This window comes from Malus domestica, chromosome 06 (genome assembly GCF_042453785.1).
Source record: "Malus domestica chromosome 06, GDT2T_hap1".
Taxonomy (NCBI): Eukaryota; Viridiplantae; Streptophyta; class Magnoliopsida; order Rosales; family Rosaceae; genus Malus; species Malus domestica.
This window is the reverse complement of record NC_091666.1, coordinates 32771674-32790140: the sequence shown is the minus strand read 5'-3', so window position 1 is coordinate 32790140 and position 18467 is coordinate 32771674. Positions and strand designations below refer to the sequence as shown.

Here is an 18467-nt window from a genome sequence, read left to right as displayed (position 1 = left end):
TTCACGCGCCATCTCACTAACCTTGTCATTGTCCATGGTGTGCTGCACATTTTGATTGTCTTAATTTGAGAGAGAGAGAGAGAGAGAGAGAGAGAGAGAGAGAGAGGGAAAAATCAAATGAACTATTTGAACTTGAAAAAAGGGGATGAATGACCAAGGGAGTTACAGTGTTAATCCATAATTAGTAATTAGTCAGTTATGTTCCCAAACATTGTAAAACGAAAAAGAAAAGAAAATTATGTAATTATTATAGTTGACAAACCATCCCCTAAATAATGGCAAAAAAAAAAAAAAAAAAAATTATCGTACATTATTTCCGGTGTAATTGTCACACCAATGATTACTACTTTATGATCTAATGTCGATGACATTGTATCCAATAATCGCGTCCACTTGGTTCGTGGAATGAGTTCTTGCAATGCAAAATCCTCGAGCAACCCTAAACATGCCGGTGCCTCTAGTGACCAGCAACACTAACTGGTGCCTCCATCCAGTTAGTACCTAAGGGGGGAGGAGAATGCATTTGGTCCAATTATTCTACAGAGATTGACTTCATATTGGATAACATTAGGTTTGTAGCCATTGATGAGGCCGGCACATGTGTATAAGGGAGCATTTGGGTTGGTTGTCATACTGCTCTAATATAAAGGAGACTTCGCCGGCCTTGCTCACATGGTAAATCTTTCCCTTGAAGTTGGAAAGCTAGATAGCTGTTTGTTTCTTTACGGTTTATGGAAGTGATCCTTCTTTAGTGTTTTCTACTGCAACTTCAGCTAAAAAAAAAGAAAATGCTCATATCTTTTCAAGTCTTTCTAGGTATTCCAGTACCCTTTTTGCCCTAAGTCTTCGTCTTATAGTAGCAACTTCCAACCTCAACACCTGATGCTTTGTAGCCCAATGATAGATCTTTCGTGACAACATTTGGTTTTTCATGACAATAGTTTGATTCTCTAATTGGCTTAGAAATATTTAGAAACCATAAAGGTGTCCGGGCATTAAAGCAAAAAATTATTCTAAAAAGAAAGAATATGATCCATGCAGGTCTCAAACCTGCGACCTTCGCGTTATTAGCACGACGCTCAAACCAGCTGAGCTAATAGGCTGTTCTTTTATCTCTAACGAATATAATACTATCGTAATGAACGAGACGTTTGAGTCAATCATGGGAAAAGCTGAGGTCATTGGACCCACAGGAGAAATTTTGAGTATAAAACGTCGCTCTCAAGCACCAAACAACTGAAGTGCTCCTACTACCTTGGCACAGGACAAAACACACGACTCACTTCACTCGAGTATCTCAAATCTGAAGAGAGAGAGAGAGAGAGAGAGAGAGAGAGAGAGAGAGAGAGATGGGGTGGGCAATAGCACTTCAAGGCGGCGCAGGTGACATCCCGCTCTCTCTTCCACCTGAGCGCCGCCTGCCTCGCGAGGCCGGCATCCGCCACTGCCTCCACATCGGCGTCGAAGCTCTCAAAGCCAACACCCCACCTTTGGACGTCGTTGAGCTTGTGGTAAATTAATGATACTCCCAACTCCTCTTCAAATTATCAAACCTTTTCATTTGTTCGGCATAAAGTAAATCACTTCACTTATAACCCTCTTCCCTTTTATTATTACCGGATCATCTCATTCATTCTTGTACCAAATTATGTTTGGATGATGTCCCACTTTGGTCGATTTAACTCGTGTAGTTTACTATTTGCGGTTCGAAGTTCTTCTTTGATCTCCATAGTTTCAATTTTCGCGATTTAATAACTTGTGTAGTTAGCTTGTTGCAATTTGAAGTTCTACTTTGATTTCCATAGTTTCAGTTTTCGCGATTTAACTTGTGTAGTTAACTAGTTGGATTTCGAAGTTCTACTTTGATCTCCTTAGTTTCAATTTTCATGATTCAACTCGTGTAGTTAACTAATTGCAATTCGAAGTTCTTTGAAATCCGTAGTTTCAAGTTTTGCGATTTAACTCGTGTAGTAAACTAGTTGCAATTCGAAGTTGTACTTTGATTTCCGTAGTTTCATTTGTTCGCGATTTAACTCTTGTAGTTAACTAATCGCATTTCAAAGTTCTACTTTGATCCTTGTAGTTTCAGTTTTTCGAGATTTAACTTTGTAGTTAGATACTTGTTGCACAGAAAACAACTAAATTAATTAAGTCATTTTTTTTCGTTGACGAAATCACCACCAGATAGCTCAACTTATCCTCACATATATCTCTCTCGTGCTAAATTTGTTGGAGAAAAAATGTTGGAATTAAGTTTATTGTCCTTGAATTGCAACAACTAGTAAACTGAAGGGGTTAAATCACGACAATTGAAACTACGGAGCCGAAGTGGAACTTCACTCAAACTACACCAACTACAATAATTGTTTGGCCGTAATTTTATGGATGAGGATTGTGTGTGATCATTGTGTTTGTGGTGTAGGTTAGGGAGCTAGAGAACATTCCACACTTCAATGCTGGAAAGGGGTCAGTGCTAACCACAGATGGCACAGTTGAAATGGAAGCTTGCATCATGGATGACAAAAAGAGATGTGGAGCTGTTTCTGGACTCACCACTGTCGTCAATCCCATCTCTTTAGCAAGATTGGTCATGGAGAAAACTCCTCACATTTATCTTGCTTTTGGTGGAGCAGAAGCCTTTGCTAGGGAACAGGTTACTCTCTCTCTCCCTCCCTCTCTCACTAACAATTTCACCATTTGATTGCTCTCCTTTGATCGATGCTATATTTTCCTGTAAATTAATGGGGTTTTGTTGAATTCTCAGGGTGTTGAGACTCTAGATTCGAGTCATTTCATTACCCCGGATAACGTAGAAAGGCTCAATCAGGCAAAAGAAGCCAAGAGAGTTCAGGTATTTGTCTCTTGGCACCTTACCTAGGAGATTCTTGTGTGTAAACGTGTCACGTGATAAGAGAGATACTGATACGGGGATATAACCCTGGTTGCAACTTTGAATTTCTCTTTATCTAGGAGTAGGAGAGTAATGTAATTGGAATTGAATAACCCAAAAACCAATAGAGTTGCAAAAGGCTTGTAGCTCAAGTATTTAATATCGTTGACCCCTCGGATAGTAGCTAGAGCCTTGTAGTGTTTACCCCTACATCCGAGCACCTGTGATTTCTTTCCCCCCACCCCACCCATAGCACTTGTATTTTTTTGTATAAATCTTAGGCTTGTGAGTTGGGAAGTTGAATTACCTCACACATTAAAGTTACAATAACCTATGGCTATTATTGTTTATAATGAATGTCTTGTAACTTTTTTTCACAAATGTATATAGATTGATTATACACAACCCCTTCACAAAGATAAGAAAGAAGAAACACCAGATGCTGATGGTGATGGTAAACTTGGGACTGTTGGATGCGTGGCTGTTGATAGTTTCGGAAATTTAGCTTCTGCAACTTCTACTGGCGGATTTGTCAACAAGATGGTTGGCCGGATTGGGGACACGCCCATCATTGGTGCAGGGACATATGCCAACAATCTCTGCGCTGTTTCTGCTACGGGCAAAGGTGAAGCAATTATTCGTGGTACGGTTGCAAGGGATGTGGCAGCTCTTATGGAGTTTAAAGGTGTTTCTCTCAAAGAAGCAGCAGCTTATGTCGTGGAGGAAGGTACTCCAAAAGGCAATGTAGGGCTGGTTGCTGTGTCTGCTGCAGGGGAAGTCACGATGCCTTTCAATACCACCGGTATGTTTCGAGCTTGCGCTACTGAGGATGGGTATTCGGAGATTGGAATATGGCCTAATTCTGTGGAAAATGAAGTGGATAAGCATTGATTATGTTGGAGCATAAGCATGGCAGCTAGATCAAGCATTCAAGGTTGCTGCAATATGAAAGAAGAAGAAGCTTGAAATGTCCAAGTGTGTTTCTTAGCTAAGTTTATGTATTTGTAATAAACGGTCAAGATTATAACATCTTAATGGTGTATAACTTGACATGTGTCCAGTTTGTTGTATGTTAAGTGAAACCATGTGAGTTGCACACGTGATCATAGTCACGATGCTTTGGTGGGTTGACAACGGCTATATAGCTAGTCTGTAGCCAAGTTTTATGGATCGAATCCAACTTCGCTTCGAGGAGTAACGTACTCCTTGTCTCTCAAAAGTTCATCTCTAATATTCAATCTTTGAATCCATTTCAATTACTTGTTGACTTGATTACAAATACATAGAGAAATTTAGCTCAAAAGTAGCTCAAACACTAACAGATTATGTGGTTTCATTGCTTGATGTACTTGAATTGCAGAATTGTCATTTTCCACAACAGGATGACTTACTTAAATTGCAACATTGTCTACTTCATGAGGCACGACTAGCAAATTCACCCAATAAAATGTTGTGATTCTTGTGAATAAGGTTAATTAATTACACGCTTAATTGTTTCATCTCTTTCATGACAACATTGGGTATTTCGTAACAATAGTTGATGGGGTGTGCTATCCACACACCATTTTTTACTTCTCACACACCCCTTGTTAATTTATGTCCGTTGATCTTCTTTAATTCATCCGATCCAACGGTTGAAAACCAAAAAGATATGGGAGAAGTAAAAAATGGGATATGGATATCACATCCCTAATTGATTATCCACTTTGGGTAAAAAGACACGTAGAAACTATGAAAGTGCCCGGCATTGAAGCAACAAATTATTCTAAAACAAGAAAATGGCCCATGCAGGTCTCGAACCTGCGACCTTCGCGTTATTAGCACGACGCTCTAACCAGCTGAGCTAATAGGCCGGTTTTGGTTGTGCTATGGTCACTACCCAATATAATACTATCGTAATGAATGAGACGTCGGAGTCAATCATTGGACCCACAAGAGAAATTTTGAGTATAAAATGTCGCTCTCAAGCACCAGACAACTGAAGTGCTCCAACAACCTAGGCACAGGACAAAACACATGACTCACTTCACTTGAGTATCTCAAATCTGAAGAGAGAGAGAGAGAGAGAGAGAGATGGGGTGGGCAATAGCACTTCACGGCGGCGCAGGTGACATCCCGCTCTCTCTTCCACCTGAGCGGCGCCTGCCTCGCGAGGCCGGCCTCCGCCGCAGCCTCCACATCGGCGTCGAAGCTCTCAAAGCCAACACCCCACCTTTGGACGTCGTTGAGCTTGTGGTAAATTAATGATACTCGCAACTCCTCTTCAAATTATCAAACTTTTTCATTTGTTCGGCATAAAGTAAATCACTTTCACTTATAACCCTCTTCCCTTTTATTATTACTGGATCATCTCATTTAATCTTGGACCAAATTATGTTTGGATGATGTTCCACTTTGGTCGATTTAACTCGTGTAGTTTACTATTTGCGATTCGAAGTTGTACTTTGATCTCCGTAGTTTCAGTTTTCGCGATTTAACTTGTGTAGTTTACTCGTGTGGTTGACTAGTTGCAATTCGAAGTTCTGCTTTGATCTCCGTAGTTTCAGTTTTCGCGATTTAACTCTTGCAGTTAACTAATTGTCAAAGTTCTACTTTGATCCTTGTATTTTCAGTTTATGTGATTTAACTCTGTAGTTAGATACTTGTTGCACAGAAGACAACTAAATTAATTACATCTTTTTTCTGTTGACGAAATCAAAACCAAATAGCTCAACGTATCCTCACATATCTCTCTTGTGCTAATATTGGTGGAGAAAAAATGTTGGGATTCAGGTTTTTGTCCTTGAATTGCAACAACTAGTAAACTGAAAGGGTTAAATCACGACAGTTGAAACTACAGAGGCCGAAGTGGAACTTCACTTAAACTACACCGACTACAATAATTGTTTGGCCGTAATTTTATGGATGAGGATTGTGTGTGATCATTGTGTTGGTGGTGTAGGTTAGGGAGCTAGAGAACATTCCACACTTCAATGCTGGAAAGGGGTCAGTGCTGACCACAGATGGCACTGTTGAAATGGAAGCTTGCATCATGGATGACAAAAAGAGATGTGGAGCTGTTTCTGGACTCACCACCGTCGTCAATCCCATCTCTTTAGCACGATTGGTCATGGAGAAAACTCCTCACATTTATCTTGCTTTTGATGGAGCAGAAGCCTTTGCTAGGGAACAGGTTACTCTCTCTCTCTCTCTCACCAACAATTTCACCATTTGATAGCTTTCCCTTGATGCTATATTTTCCTGTAAATTAATGGGGTTTTGTTGAACTTCTCAGGGTGTTGAGACGCTAGATTCGAGTCATTTCATTACCCCGGAGAACGTAGAAAGGCTCAGTCAGGCAAAAGAAGCCAAGAGAGTTCAGGTATTTGTCTCTTGGCCCCTTATCTAGGAGATTCTTGTGTGTAAACGTGTCACATGATAAGAGAGATACTGATACGGGGATATAACCCCAGTTGCAACTTCGAATTTCTCTTTATGTAGGAGTAGGAGAGTAATGTAATTGAAGTTAAAATACCCAATAACCAATAGAGTTGCAAAAGGCTTGTAGCTCAAGTAGTTAAGATCGTTGAACCCTCAGATAGTAGCAAGGGCCTTGTAGCGTTTACCCCCACCCCACCAGTATCAATTGTATTTTTTTGTATAAATCTTAGGCTTGTGAGTTGGGAAGTTGAATTACCTCACACATTAGAGTGACATTAACCTATAGCTATTCTTGTTTGCAACGTCTGGTAATTTTTGTCACAAATGTGTACAGATTGATTATACACAACCCCTTCACAAAGATGAGAAGAAAGAAACACCAGACGCTGATGGTGATAGTAAACTTGGGACTGTTGGATGCGTGGCTGTTGATAGTTTCGGAAATTTAGCTTCTGCAACTTCCACTGGCGGATTAGTCAACAAGATGGTTGGCCGGATTGGGGACACACCCATCATTGGTGCAGGGACATATGCCAACAATCTCTGCGCAGTTTCTGCTACTGGCAAAGGTGAAGCAATTATTCGTGGCACAGTTGCAAGGGATGTGGCAGCTCTTATGGAGTTCAAGGGTGTTTCTCTCAAAGAAGCAGCAGCTTATGTTGTGGAGGAGGGCACTCCAAAAGGCAATGTAGGGCTGGTTGCTGTGTCTGCCGCAGGGGAAGTCACGATGCCTTTCAATACCACCGGTATGTTTCGAGGTTGTGCCACTGAGGATGGGTATTCGGAGATTGCAATATGGCCTAATTCTGTGGAAAATGGAGTGGATAAGCATTGATTATGCGGTCTCATTGCTTGATTTACTTAAATTGTAGAATTATCGTTTTCCACAACATGATGACTTACTTAAATTGCGACATTGTCTACTTTCATGAGGCATGACTAGCAAATTCACCCTATAAAATGTTGTGATTCTTGTGAATCAGATTAATTAATTACACGATTAATTGTTTCGTCTCTTTGAATTACATTATGGCTTCTGTCTCTCTTTATGCTGATCAAGAACAAGATCGGGAAAAAAGTTTCCAAGAAATTATCTCAACCCTCCCTAAAGATAAAAGGCTGGGGAGCTGAGCACTATTACCAATACGAAAACTTCTGGTACGCCCAGGTTTTTCTTGAAGGTGTGACTTTGGCACAACAGAATTTTAGGCTAGGGACACTGACATTTTCCTTGCCACCTTTCCGAAGTGTGGTACAACATGGGTGAAGGCCCTCATGATTGCCATAAAAAACCGGAAAGACTACGATTATCGTCACATCCATTGCTCACAGAGAACCCTCATGATAATGTGCCCTACATGGATTTGCTTGTTCACCAAGACAATCCAATTGAGTATCTCGACTCTATGGCCTCACCTAGATTGCTTGCAACCCACATTCTCACACATTGTTGCCGAACTCTACTTTGGATTCACATACACGGATTGTGTGCGTTGCAAGGAACCCGAAAGATGTTCTCATTTATTTTTGGTCATTTTCCGAAAAAGTAAGGTCGAATAGAAATGGACTACTTCCTCTCTTAGAAGGATTTTAGTTGTTTTGCAAAGGGTTTGCACTTGCAGGCCTGTTTTGGGATCATGTGCTGGGGTACTGGGAAGCAAGGATGGTAAAGAGGTTGTGCAAGACTTAATAAAGTTTTGCAGTTTTGAGAACTTGAGTAGTTTGGAGGTGAACAAAAGTGGGACGTATCAGTGGGGCGGAAAACCGATAAAAAAAATTCGGCAACGATGTCTTCTTTTAGAGGAGGGAAGACTGGAGATTCACAGAATCACCTAACGTCTGAGATGCTCGAGCATCTTGACAAAATTACTGAGCAAAAGTTTGGGGCATCCTGTTTGAAATTTTACAAACTTAACGAGTAAGGGTAACATGTTCCAGCCAATTTGAGCTACAAAACTTATTGAGTAATGGTTGTTGAGCTAATGCGTCTTTTTATCAATTAATATTCATAATATCCGAAACCGTATAACTTAAAGTGATTAAACCATTCATACTTGCATTCGAAGTTATGTGCGAAGAAATAAATTTGCACTAATTATACCTCAATCACAGTTCAGTTCAAAGTCAATTGTTAAGAAACTGACTCAAAGAAACGTTAATTAATGACTATATTGAAACGTTTGCAAATCAACATATTACATCATAAACTCAAATCAAAATTAAAATACCAATTGAAGACAGAAACAATCGACTGTGATAGCTATCAATACATGTCTGTTGCAGTAGAAGACGGTACATTAGAAATTATAGCCATGCAGTTACTACGTACCCTACCTTAATTATATATAGCCATGTAGTTCTTACCAGTTCTTCACCTCTTCTTCTTCTCCTTTCCTCGGACTATAGTACACATGGCTCCAGGTGATCGAGAAGTAGAGGAAAACAAGATGATTGTTCCCGAAAATTTCGAAGAAATGCTATCAACTCTCCCGAAAGAAAAAAGCTGGGGAGCTGGTGGGTGTTTCTACAAATACCAAGGGTTTTGGTATTCCAGCGTTTGGCTTTTAGGGACCATTTGGGCACAATGCTTCAAGGCTAGGGACACTGACTTTCTCTTGGCATCGTCTCCAAAGTCGGGCACAACCTGGATGAAGGCCCTCATGATTGCTATCGTAAACCGAAAGCACCATGGATCATTATCATCATCATCTCATCCTCTGCTCATAAAAAATCCACATAACTGCGTACCCTTCTTAGAATTACGCGACCAAGAGCACATGATTGGATCCAATCCGATCACGTACCTAGACTCTCTTCCTGCAGCATCACCTAGGTTGCTTTCAACCCACATTCCATACTCATCGTTACCAAAATCCGTTTTGGCCGGTCGGATTGTGTACATTGCTAGGAACCCTAAAGATGTTTTTGTTTCCTTTTGGAAATTTTCGGAGCAGTTTGCGTCAAAAAATAACCAAAAACTTCATAAGTCACCAAGTATTTCTATGGAAGAGGCATTTGAGTTGTTTTGCAATGGGGTTTCAACTAATGGCCCCTTCTGGGATCATGTTTTAGGGTATTGGAAAGCGAGCACGGAACGCCCCGATGAGGTGCTGTTTGTGAAGTACGAGGACATGAAGAGGGACACAATGCACCATGTGAAGAAGCTGGCTGAGTTCATGGGGCATCCTTTTTCGTCGGAGGAAGAGAGGGAAGGTGTGCTGCAAGAAGTGATAGAGTTGTGCAGTTTTGAGAATTTGAGTAACTTGGAGGTGAACAAAAGTGGGACATTCCAAGTGCATGTGGCGTCCCAAACCGGGCAAAACCAGTTACTGGTGGACAACAGTGCCTTCTTCCGGCGAGGTGAGGTCGGAGACTCCAAGAACCATCTGACACCTGAGATGTTCGAGCGTCTTGACAAAATCACACAAGAAAAGTTGGGCACTTTTGGTTTGGAACTTTAGAATAAAGCTGCTTATCTACCCTTATAACCAGCAAATAACTCAAACCGTTAGAAAGATTAGCCATATTCAGGTAGCTGCTATTGGTATTAATAACGTTGTAGTGGTTCTTCCCTGTTTAATGTATTGTTTTTTTTAAGGTCTAGTATTTTTAGTTTGTAAGTAATATTTTGCCTAATTCTCTCGATATGTAATTTTTAATCATAGCATGCAGTGGTACAAAAAATGAATGACTGAAATTAAAAATAAAAGATTTAACAACTATAGAAATCAAATTTGAGGGTTAAAATATCCATAACACTTGAATTTTGAAGCCACACAATTTTATCATACATGTATTGTAAAATCCAGACAATTTGAAATTACTCCATGTGCATGAGCTTGAAATTATACAGAATTCTTGCATATCGAAAGTAAATTAATAAATGTTCCAACACAAAGTTAATAATATAATGCGTTGTTGAGAGGCACATGTAAGATTGTGACTAGGCGATTTTTCATGATTATCTATAGGTACTCAGTGTCGACACATATTTGATTGTATGATTTGTCTAATAACTTAAAACTAAGTGATGATTAAGAACTGTTGGATCAAACCCAACGATTAAATATTGTTGACACTAAGTGCTTGTACGTAGGCACAATTGAAACACATACATTCATTAATTAATTGCTATTTGATGCCAAATAATTAGAAATTAGGTTAGCTAGGCAGTGCCGAATGTCAAACGAGAACCATTCAACTTGTCACTTGTGATCTGATTTACGATTTCCCATCTCATCTGTGAAATAGTTCTTCCAATCGCCAACTTCTCCTTTAATTAAAACCATGCTCGAATAGTCGAACTCCTTCCTTAAAAGGGAATCTTCTTCTCAACACATGGATTGCTTGTCCACTAGCCGTCTAGTCCACTAACTGTCCATTAGCCTTTCATGATTGCTTTCATTAGCCATTATGATTATGTCTAGTCCACTAGCTATCCATTAGCTTTTCATGATTGTTTCCATTAGCCATGAATGATTGTTGTCTGTTCATTGGCTTCTATAAAGAACACTCTCTTGTAAATCATTGGATATATAATAGAATATACATTTCATACTCACCATAATTTGGTATCAAGAGCAACAAAGCTCCATCGAGCATTTTTTTTCCCTGATCAATTATGGTTGAATCCACCAACTCACCCCCTTGCCCACCCCTGTCACCATTAACGCTGCTGCTCAGTTACCTCTAAAACTCACACCCACCAACTTTCCTTCCTGGCGAGCTCAATTCAATGCCTTGCTTATTGGATATGACCTGATGGGTTACATTGATGGATCAAAACCATGTCCTGCTGCCTCCTCCGCCGTGTCCTACACCTTCTGGATTCGTCAAGATCAGCTGCTACTACATGCTATCTTAGCTTCTATCTTTGAACAGATTATATCTCTCATTTCCTCCTCTAAAACCTCTAAGGAGGCTTGGGACAAGCTCACCAAGCTCTACGCCAACAAAACACGCTCTCGGGTTCTCAACCTCAAAGAGCGTCTTACACTCATGCGTCGTGATACACAACCTGTGTCAGTTTTTCTACAAGCTATCAAAGCTATCATTGATGAGCTTGCCATCATTGATTCTCCACTCTCCAACGATGATGTTGTTCTACACGTCCTTAATGGTGTTGGACCTGCCTTCAAAGAAATTGTTGCCGTTGTTCGGGTTAGCTATACCTCCATCTCATTTGAGAATCTGTATGACAAACTCATTGAACATGAAACTTTCCTCCAACGGGATGCACCACCAGCTGCTGTTACTCCTATGACTGCCCTTGTTGCTCAAGCTCCCCGCTCATCCCAGCGTGACTTCAGGTCCACACAAGCCTCCCAACAATATCTAACGAATACCACCTACAACTATCACCGTGCTAACAACCACAACTCCAATAATTACCGTTCCGGTACAGGGTATTGTGGTTTCTGTTAATGGTGTGGTACTCAAGGGCATAGTGCAAAATGTTGCCCTCAACTTTCTTCTGCTCCACCTACGGTTAACCACACCACTATCCGCCCCTCAACATCATCTCCTTGGCTGCTCGACTCGGGTGCCTCTCACCATGTCACCTCTGACTCCAGGAAAATCCCGGACTCCACTACCTATGATGGTCTTGATCAAATTATTATTGGTAATGGAACGGGTTGAGTATTACACATGTTGGTTCCACATCACTCTCTTCTTCCTCTACCACCCCATTTCACTTAAATGATATCCTGTGTGTTCCTTCCATTTCTCGTAATATTATTTCCATTGCCAAATTTAATAGATAAAATGCAACCTTTATTGAATTTTTTCCTGATTTCTTTCTTGTCAAGGATCTTAACACGGGAGCGGCACTTCTTCGAGGCCCGAATAAGGATGATACATATGAGTGGCCGTGCTTGATGCCTCAAAAACAAGTTATGAGTAATGTGATGGACTCCTCCAATGTGTGGCACCGTCGGCTCGGTCACCCCAACCATCGAACCTTTCTTCAAATCCAACGTACCTCCTCTATTCCTATGTCTTCAACTCATTCTATTTGCACTTCTTGCCATTGCAATAAGAGCCACAAGCTCCCGTTTGGTCATTCTACGCTTATTAGTAAGCGTCCCTTTGAACTAATTTATAGTGATGTATAGGGTCCTGCTCCCTATTTATCTACTGATGGTTTTTTATACTGTGTTATCTTTGTAGATCATTTCACGAAATATATTTGGTTTTATCCCATGAAACACAAATCCGATGTTTTCTCAATCTTCACAACCTTTAAAGCTCTTGTAGGAAACTACTTCCACACCAAAATAATCACCTTTTACTCTGACGGAGGGGGAGAATATGTTAAACTCAAAACATTTTCTTTCCACAAATGGCATCACTCACCTCACCACTCCTCCACACACTCTCGAACACAATGGTGTTATTGAACACAACCACCGCCATGTTGTCAAAACAGGGTTAACACTTCTCCACCAAGCATCCTTACCCCTAACTTATTGGTCATATGCTTTCAAAACTGCTGTGTATCTTATTAATAGGATGCCCATTCATGTTCTCAATAATATCTTTCCATACAAAGCTCTCTTTGGTGATCTTCCTAACTACATTACACTTCGTGTGTTTGGTTGCTTATGTTTCCCTTGGTTAAGACCCTACAATTCCAACAAGCTTCTTCCTCGATCTTGTCCATGTCTCTTTCTTGGTTACTCCTTTACTCAAAGTGCTTATCTATGTCTTGATCTCCCTTCCCGTCGTTTGTTTGTTTCCTGTCACATTCGATTTGACGAAAACACTTTTCCTTTTTCTTCTCGTGACTCCGTTGTCCCTCCAGTTCCTTCCCTCGACTCCACCGTATGGTCTGCTGTCACTCCAGCAACCATCTCCATTCTTTCTCACATTATCGAGGTACCACCAGTTCCATCACACACCTCTACTTCTCAGCATGCTGCCACTCATACATCTTCGGAGGTGTCTGAGTTTTGTCTCTCCCCTGCACCATTACCATCTGCGACTGCTCACCCCCCATCACCACATCATCTCATACCCACATGCCCATCATCTATCACTCCCTTACCCCCACCACCACCACCAAATAATTTCAACCATCACCCCATGACCACCCGAGCCAAAAACGATATCTTTAAACCTAAACAACTTTGCACTACCACCAAACACCCACTTCATTCTCCCATTGAACCAACATGTGTTTCTTAGGCTATCAAAGATCATCTTTGGCGTGCAACCATGTTCGACGAGTTCAATGCGTTAATCCGCAATGGCACTTGGGAGCTTGTTCTTCCTTAACCTTCACAGAATCTTATCGGGTGCAAATGGGTCTTCCGCATCAAAAGACATTCTGATGGCAACATTGATAGGTACAAAGCACGCCTTGCTGCTAAAGGCTTTCACCAAAGTCCTGGCATGGATTTCTTAAACACCTTCAGTCCAGTTGTCAAACCCACCACCATCCGTTTGTTCTTCATTTGGCTCTCACTCATGGTTGGCCTCTTCGTCAATTAGACATGAACAATGCTTTTTTGCATGGATCACTCTTTGAGGATGTTTACATGGTGCAACCCCCTGGGTTCGGTGAATCTACTGCTCCAACACATGTCTGCAAACTTCGCAAAGCTTTATATGGCCTCAAGCAGGCACCCCGATCATGGTACAAGGAGTTGAGCATTTTTTTGCTCAATCAAGGATTTGTCAATGCCATCTCACATACCTCTCTCTTTATTTTTCGTCAGGATAATGATGTGATCTTTTTTCTAGTTTATGTTGATGATCTTGTTCTTATAGGAAATAATACCATGCTCCTCTCTACGTTCACTCAAGCCTTGGCAAATTGTTTTTCTGTCAAAGATTTGGGGAACCTTCATTATTTCCTTGGGGTTGAAGTGATACCCATCACCACGGGTTTGTTTCTTTCTCAACATAAATATATCCATGATCTTCTAGCTAAAGCTAAAATGGATGGTGCTAAGGATGTGACCACACCAATGGCTACCTCTACTCATTTGATTCTCTCTGATGGCTCTTTTCTCACTGATGCTATTACCTTTTGACAACTTGTTGGAGGTCTCTAATACCTCAGTCTCACCCGCCCTGACATCTCATTTACCGTCAACAAACTCTCACAGTTCATGCATCGACCAACTGAGTCTCATTGGCAGGCCTTGAAATGTCTCATCCACTATCTGAAAGGCACTATTTTTCATGGCATTCTCTTCCGCCGTAGTGCCTCATCTTGTCTATATGCGTTCTCAGACGCTGACTGGGTTGGTGATTGTGATGACCGTAAGTCTACCACGGGTTATGTCATTTATTTGGGTGGCAACTTAATCTCTTGAAGCTCTCGCAAACAACGTTCTATCGCTCGATTGTCCACGCAAGCAGAATACCACGCCATAGCCTCTACTACTGCTAAACTAGTTTGGCTTCAATCCCTTCTCCATGAGCTTGATGTCTCCTCAATGGATAAGCCAACCATTTCTTACGACAATATTGGGGCAATTTTTTATAGTGTCAATCCTGTTCTTCACTCTCGCATGAAGCACATTGAACTTGATTTTCAGTTTGTTCGTGATTGAGTCAATCGCGGGCTTCTTCAAGTGTCACATGTTTCTACTCAGGATCAGCTTGCAGACGTCCTCACAAAATCCCTTCCTCGTACACGCTTCCAGTTGTTATGATCCAAGATCGGTGGTGAGTATGAAATGTATATTCTATTATATATCTAATGATTTACAAGAAAGTGCTCTTTATAGAAGCCAATGAACAGACAACAATCATTCATGGCTAATGGAAACAATCATGAAATGCTAATGGACAGCTAGTGGACTAGACACAATCATGAATGGCTAATGGAAGCAATCATGAAAGGCTAATGGATAGCTAGTGGACTAGACAGCTAGTGGACAAGCAATCCATGTGTTGAGAAGAAGATTCCCTTTTACACTCCTGCAAGACGGTAGTCCCGTCAGAGACACCGATCTTGGATCGTAACAATCAGATGTGTGGACGAGGAAGGGCTTTTGTGAGGACGTCTACAAGCTGATCCTGAGTAGAAACATGTGGCACTTGAAGAAGCCCGCGATTGACTCGATCACGAACAAACTGAAAATCAAGTTCAATCTGCTTCATGCCAGAGTGAAGAACAGAATTGACACTATAAAAAGTTGCCCTAATATTGTCGCAGGAAATGGTTGGCTTATCCATTGAGGAGACACCAAGCTTATGGAGAAGGGATTGAAGCCAAGCTAGTTCAGCAGTAGTAGAGGCTATGACGCGGTATTCTGCTTGCATGGACGATCGAGCGACAGAACGTTGTTTGTGAGAGCTCCAAGAGATTAAGTTGCCACCCAAATAAATGACATAACCCGTGGTAGACTTACGGTCATCACGATCACCAACCCAATCAGCGTCTGAGAAGGCATATAGACGAGATGAGGCACTGCGGCGGAAGAGAATGCCATGAAAAATAGTGCTTTTCAAATAGCGGAGAAGATGTTTCAAAGCCTGCCAATGAGACTCAGTTGGTCAATGCATGAACTGTGAGAGTTTGTTGACGGTAAATAAGATGTCAGGGCGGGCGAGACTGAGGTATTGGAGACTTCCAACAAGTTGTCGAAAGGTAGTAGCATCAGTGAGAGGAGAGCCATCAGAGAGAATCAAAGGAGTAGAGGTAGCCATTGGTGTGGTCACATCCTTAGCACCATCCATTTTAGCTTTAGCTAGAAGATCATGGATATATTTATGTTGAGAAATAAACAAACCCGTGGTGGTGGGTATCACTTCAACCCTAAGGAAATAATGAAGGTTCCCCAAATCTTTGATAGAAAAACGATTTGCCAAGGCTTGAATGAACGTAGAGAGGAACCTGGTATTATTTCCTGTAAAAACAAGATCATCAACATAAACTAGAAAAAAGATCACATCATTATCTGACGAAAAATAAAGAGAGAGGTATGTAAGATGGCATTGACAAATCCTTGATTGAGCAAAAAAACGCTCAACTCCTTGTACCATGATCGGGGTGCCTGCTTGAGGCCATATAAAGCTTTGCGGAGTTTGCAGACATGTGTTGGAACAGTAGATTCATCGAACCCGGGGGGTTGCACCATGTAAACATCCTCAGAGAGTGATCCATGCAAAAAAGCATTGTTCACGTCTAATTGACGAAGAGGCCAACCATGAGTGAGAGCCAAATGAAGAACAATACGGATGGTGGTGGGTTTGACAACTGGACTGAAGGTGTCTAAGAAATCCACGCCAGGACGTTGTTGGGAGGCTTGTACTGACCTGAAGTCACGCTGGGAGGATCGGGGAGCTTGAGCAACAAGGGCAGTCATAGGAGTAACATCAGCTGGTGGTGCATCCCGTTGGAGGAAAGTTTCATGTTCAATGAGTTTGTCATACAGATTCTCAAAGAAGATGGAGGTATCGCTAGCCCAAACAACGACAACGATTTCTTTGAAGGCAGGTCCAACACCATTAATGACGTGTAGAACAACATCATTGTCGGAGAGTGGAGAATTAATGATGGCAAGCTCATTAATGATAGCTTTGATAGCTTGTAGAAAAACTAACACAAGTTGTGTATCACGACGCATAAGCGTAAGATGCTCTTTGAGGTTGAGAACCCGAGAGCGTGTTTTGTTGGCGTAGAGCTTGGTGAGCTTGTCCCAAGCCTCCTTGGAGGTTTTAGAGGAGGAAATGAGAGATATAATCTGTTCAGAGACAAAAGCTAAGATAGCATGTAGTAGCAGCTGATCTTGATGAATCCAGAAGGTGTAGGACACAACAGAGGAGGTAGCATGACATGGTTTTGATCCATCAATGTAACCCATCAAGTCATATCCAAGAAGCAGGGCATTGAATTGAGCTCGCCAGGAAGGAAAGTTGGTGGGTGTGAGTTTTAGAGGTAACTGAGCAGCAGCGTTAATGGTGACAGGGGTGGGCAAGGGGGGTGAGTTGGTGGATTCAGCCATGAGGATGGGGAAAAAAAAATGCTCAATGGAGCTTTGTTGCTCTTGATACCAAATTATGGTGAGTATGAAATGTATATTCTATTATATATCTAATGATTTACAAGAGAGTGCTCTTTATAGGAGCCAATGAACAGACAACAATCATTCATGGCTAATGGAAACAATCATGAAAGGCTAATGGACAGCTAGTGGACTAGACACAATCATGAATGGCTAATGGAAGCAATCATGAAAAGCTAATGGACAGCTAGTGGACTAGACACAATCTCTGACGGGACCACTGTCTTGCGGGGGCGTAAAATGGAATCTTCTTCTCAACACATGGATTGCTTGTCCACTAGCCGTCTAGTCCACTGTCCATTAGCCTTTCATGATTGCTTCCATTAGCCATTCATGATTGTGTCTAGTCCACTAGCTGTCCATTAGCTTTTCATGATTGTTTCCATTAGCCATGAATGATTGTTGTCTGTTCATTGGCTCATATAAAGAGCACTCTCTTGTAAATCGTTAGACATATAATAGAATATACATTTCATACTCACCATAATTTTCCTTTCCTTATTATAAAATATATCATTGTACTAAAAAAAAAAACATGCTGAGGAAGCTGTTGCTTAGGCCTGCTGGTTTTATTAACTTCCCAACTGCTCAAATTTTCAAAACTACAAAGCTTTACAATTTGGTGCACCACCCCTTTGCTCTCTTCCTCCGCCGCGTAAGGTTGGCCGAGGAACTCAGCCAATCTCGTCACATGAAAACAATGGGATCCTTTATCGTTTCCTCATATTTCAAGAACAATATTTTGTCGGGAAATTCCTATCTTGCTTTCCAGTAGCCTAACACATGATCCCAAAAGGGTCCAACGTCGGAAACTCCTCGACAGAAAAGCTCAAACGCTTCTTCTAGCGAGAGGGGTCCAAGTTCCTTAAGCCTCAATCTGTTCATGTACCTCCATTTGGAAATAAGAACATCTTTCCGGTTGCGGCAAATGTACATCAGCATGCAGCACATAAAGTTTACAGGTTTTGGAAGCCTTTTATATGGTGAAGGAATATCCATGGCACTATATATACTTCCTTATTGGATTGAGAGATACCATTTTAATGGCTGAAATTAAATATACTTGCAATCACCCCATAGGCTGCACTGCCTTATCCGCCATTTTTGAATAAATATTTTTATCATGCGAAACT

At 41.2% G+C, this 18467-nt stretch overlaps 3 protein-coding genes, 1 non-coding gene and 1 pseudogene across 4 annotated transcripts; 4 read left to right on the top strand and 1 right to left on the bottom strand.

Moving 5' to 3' along the window:
* Positions 1 to 1242: 1242 nt before the first annotated feature.
* LOC103437918 (isoaspartyl peptidase/L-asparaginase 1-like) lies at positions 1243 to 4149 on the top strand. Its single transcript, XM_008376443.4, has 4 exons — positions 1243 to 1511; positions 2423 to 2653; positions 2765 to 2851; positions 3281 to 4149. Exons 1-4 carry the CDS (start codon positions 1350 to 1352, stop codon positions 3779 to 3781), a joined length of 981 nt encoding a protein of 326 aa, XP_008374665.2. The 5' UTR covers positions 1243 to 1349; the 3' UTR covers positions 3782 to 4149.
* A 520-nt stretch (positions 4150 to 4669) lies between these two features.
* TRNAI-AAU (transfer RNA isoleucine (anticodon AAU)) lies at positions 4670 to 4743 on the bottom strand. Its single transcript has one exon. It is a non-coding gene; the product is annotated as a tRNA-Ile (tRNA).
* A 129-nt stretch (positions 4744 to 4872) lies between these two features.
* LOC103437919 (isoaspartyl peptidase/L-asparaginase 1-like) lies at positions 4873 to 7335 on the top strand. The gene is made up of 4 exons (XM_008376444.4): positions 4873 to 5125; positions 5832 to 6062; positions 6165 to 6251; positions 6645 to 7335. Exons 1-4 carry the CDS (start codon positions 4964 to 4966, stop codon positions 7143 to 7145), a joined length of 981 nt encoding a protein of 326 aa, XP_008374666.1. The 5' UTR covers positions 4873 to 4963; the 3' UTR covers positions 7146 to 7335.
* Positions 7336 to 7358: 23 nt separating this feature from the next.
* On the top strand, positions 7359 to 8146 carry LOC103438211 (cytosolic sulfotransferase 6-like; annotated as a pseudogene).
* Positions 8147 to 8721: 575 nt separating this feature from the next.
* Positions 8722 to 9771, top strand: LOC103438210 (flavonol 4'-sulfotransferase-like). The gene has a single exon (XM_008376739.3). It carries the CDS (start codon positions 8722 to 8724, stop codon positions 9769 to 9771), a length of 1050 nt encoding a protein of 349 aa, XP_008374961.1.
* Positions 9772 to 18467: the final 8696 nt, after the last annotated feature.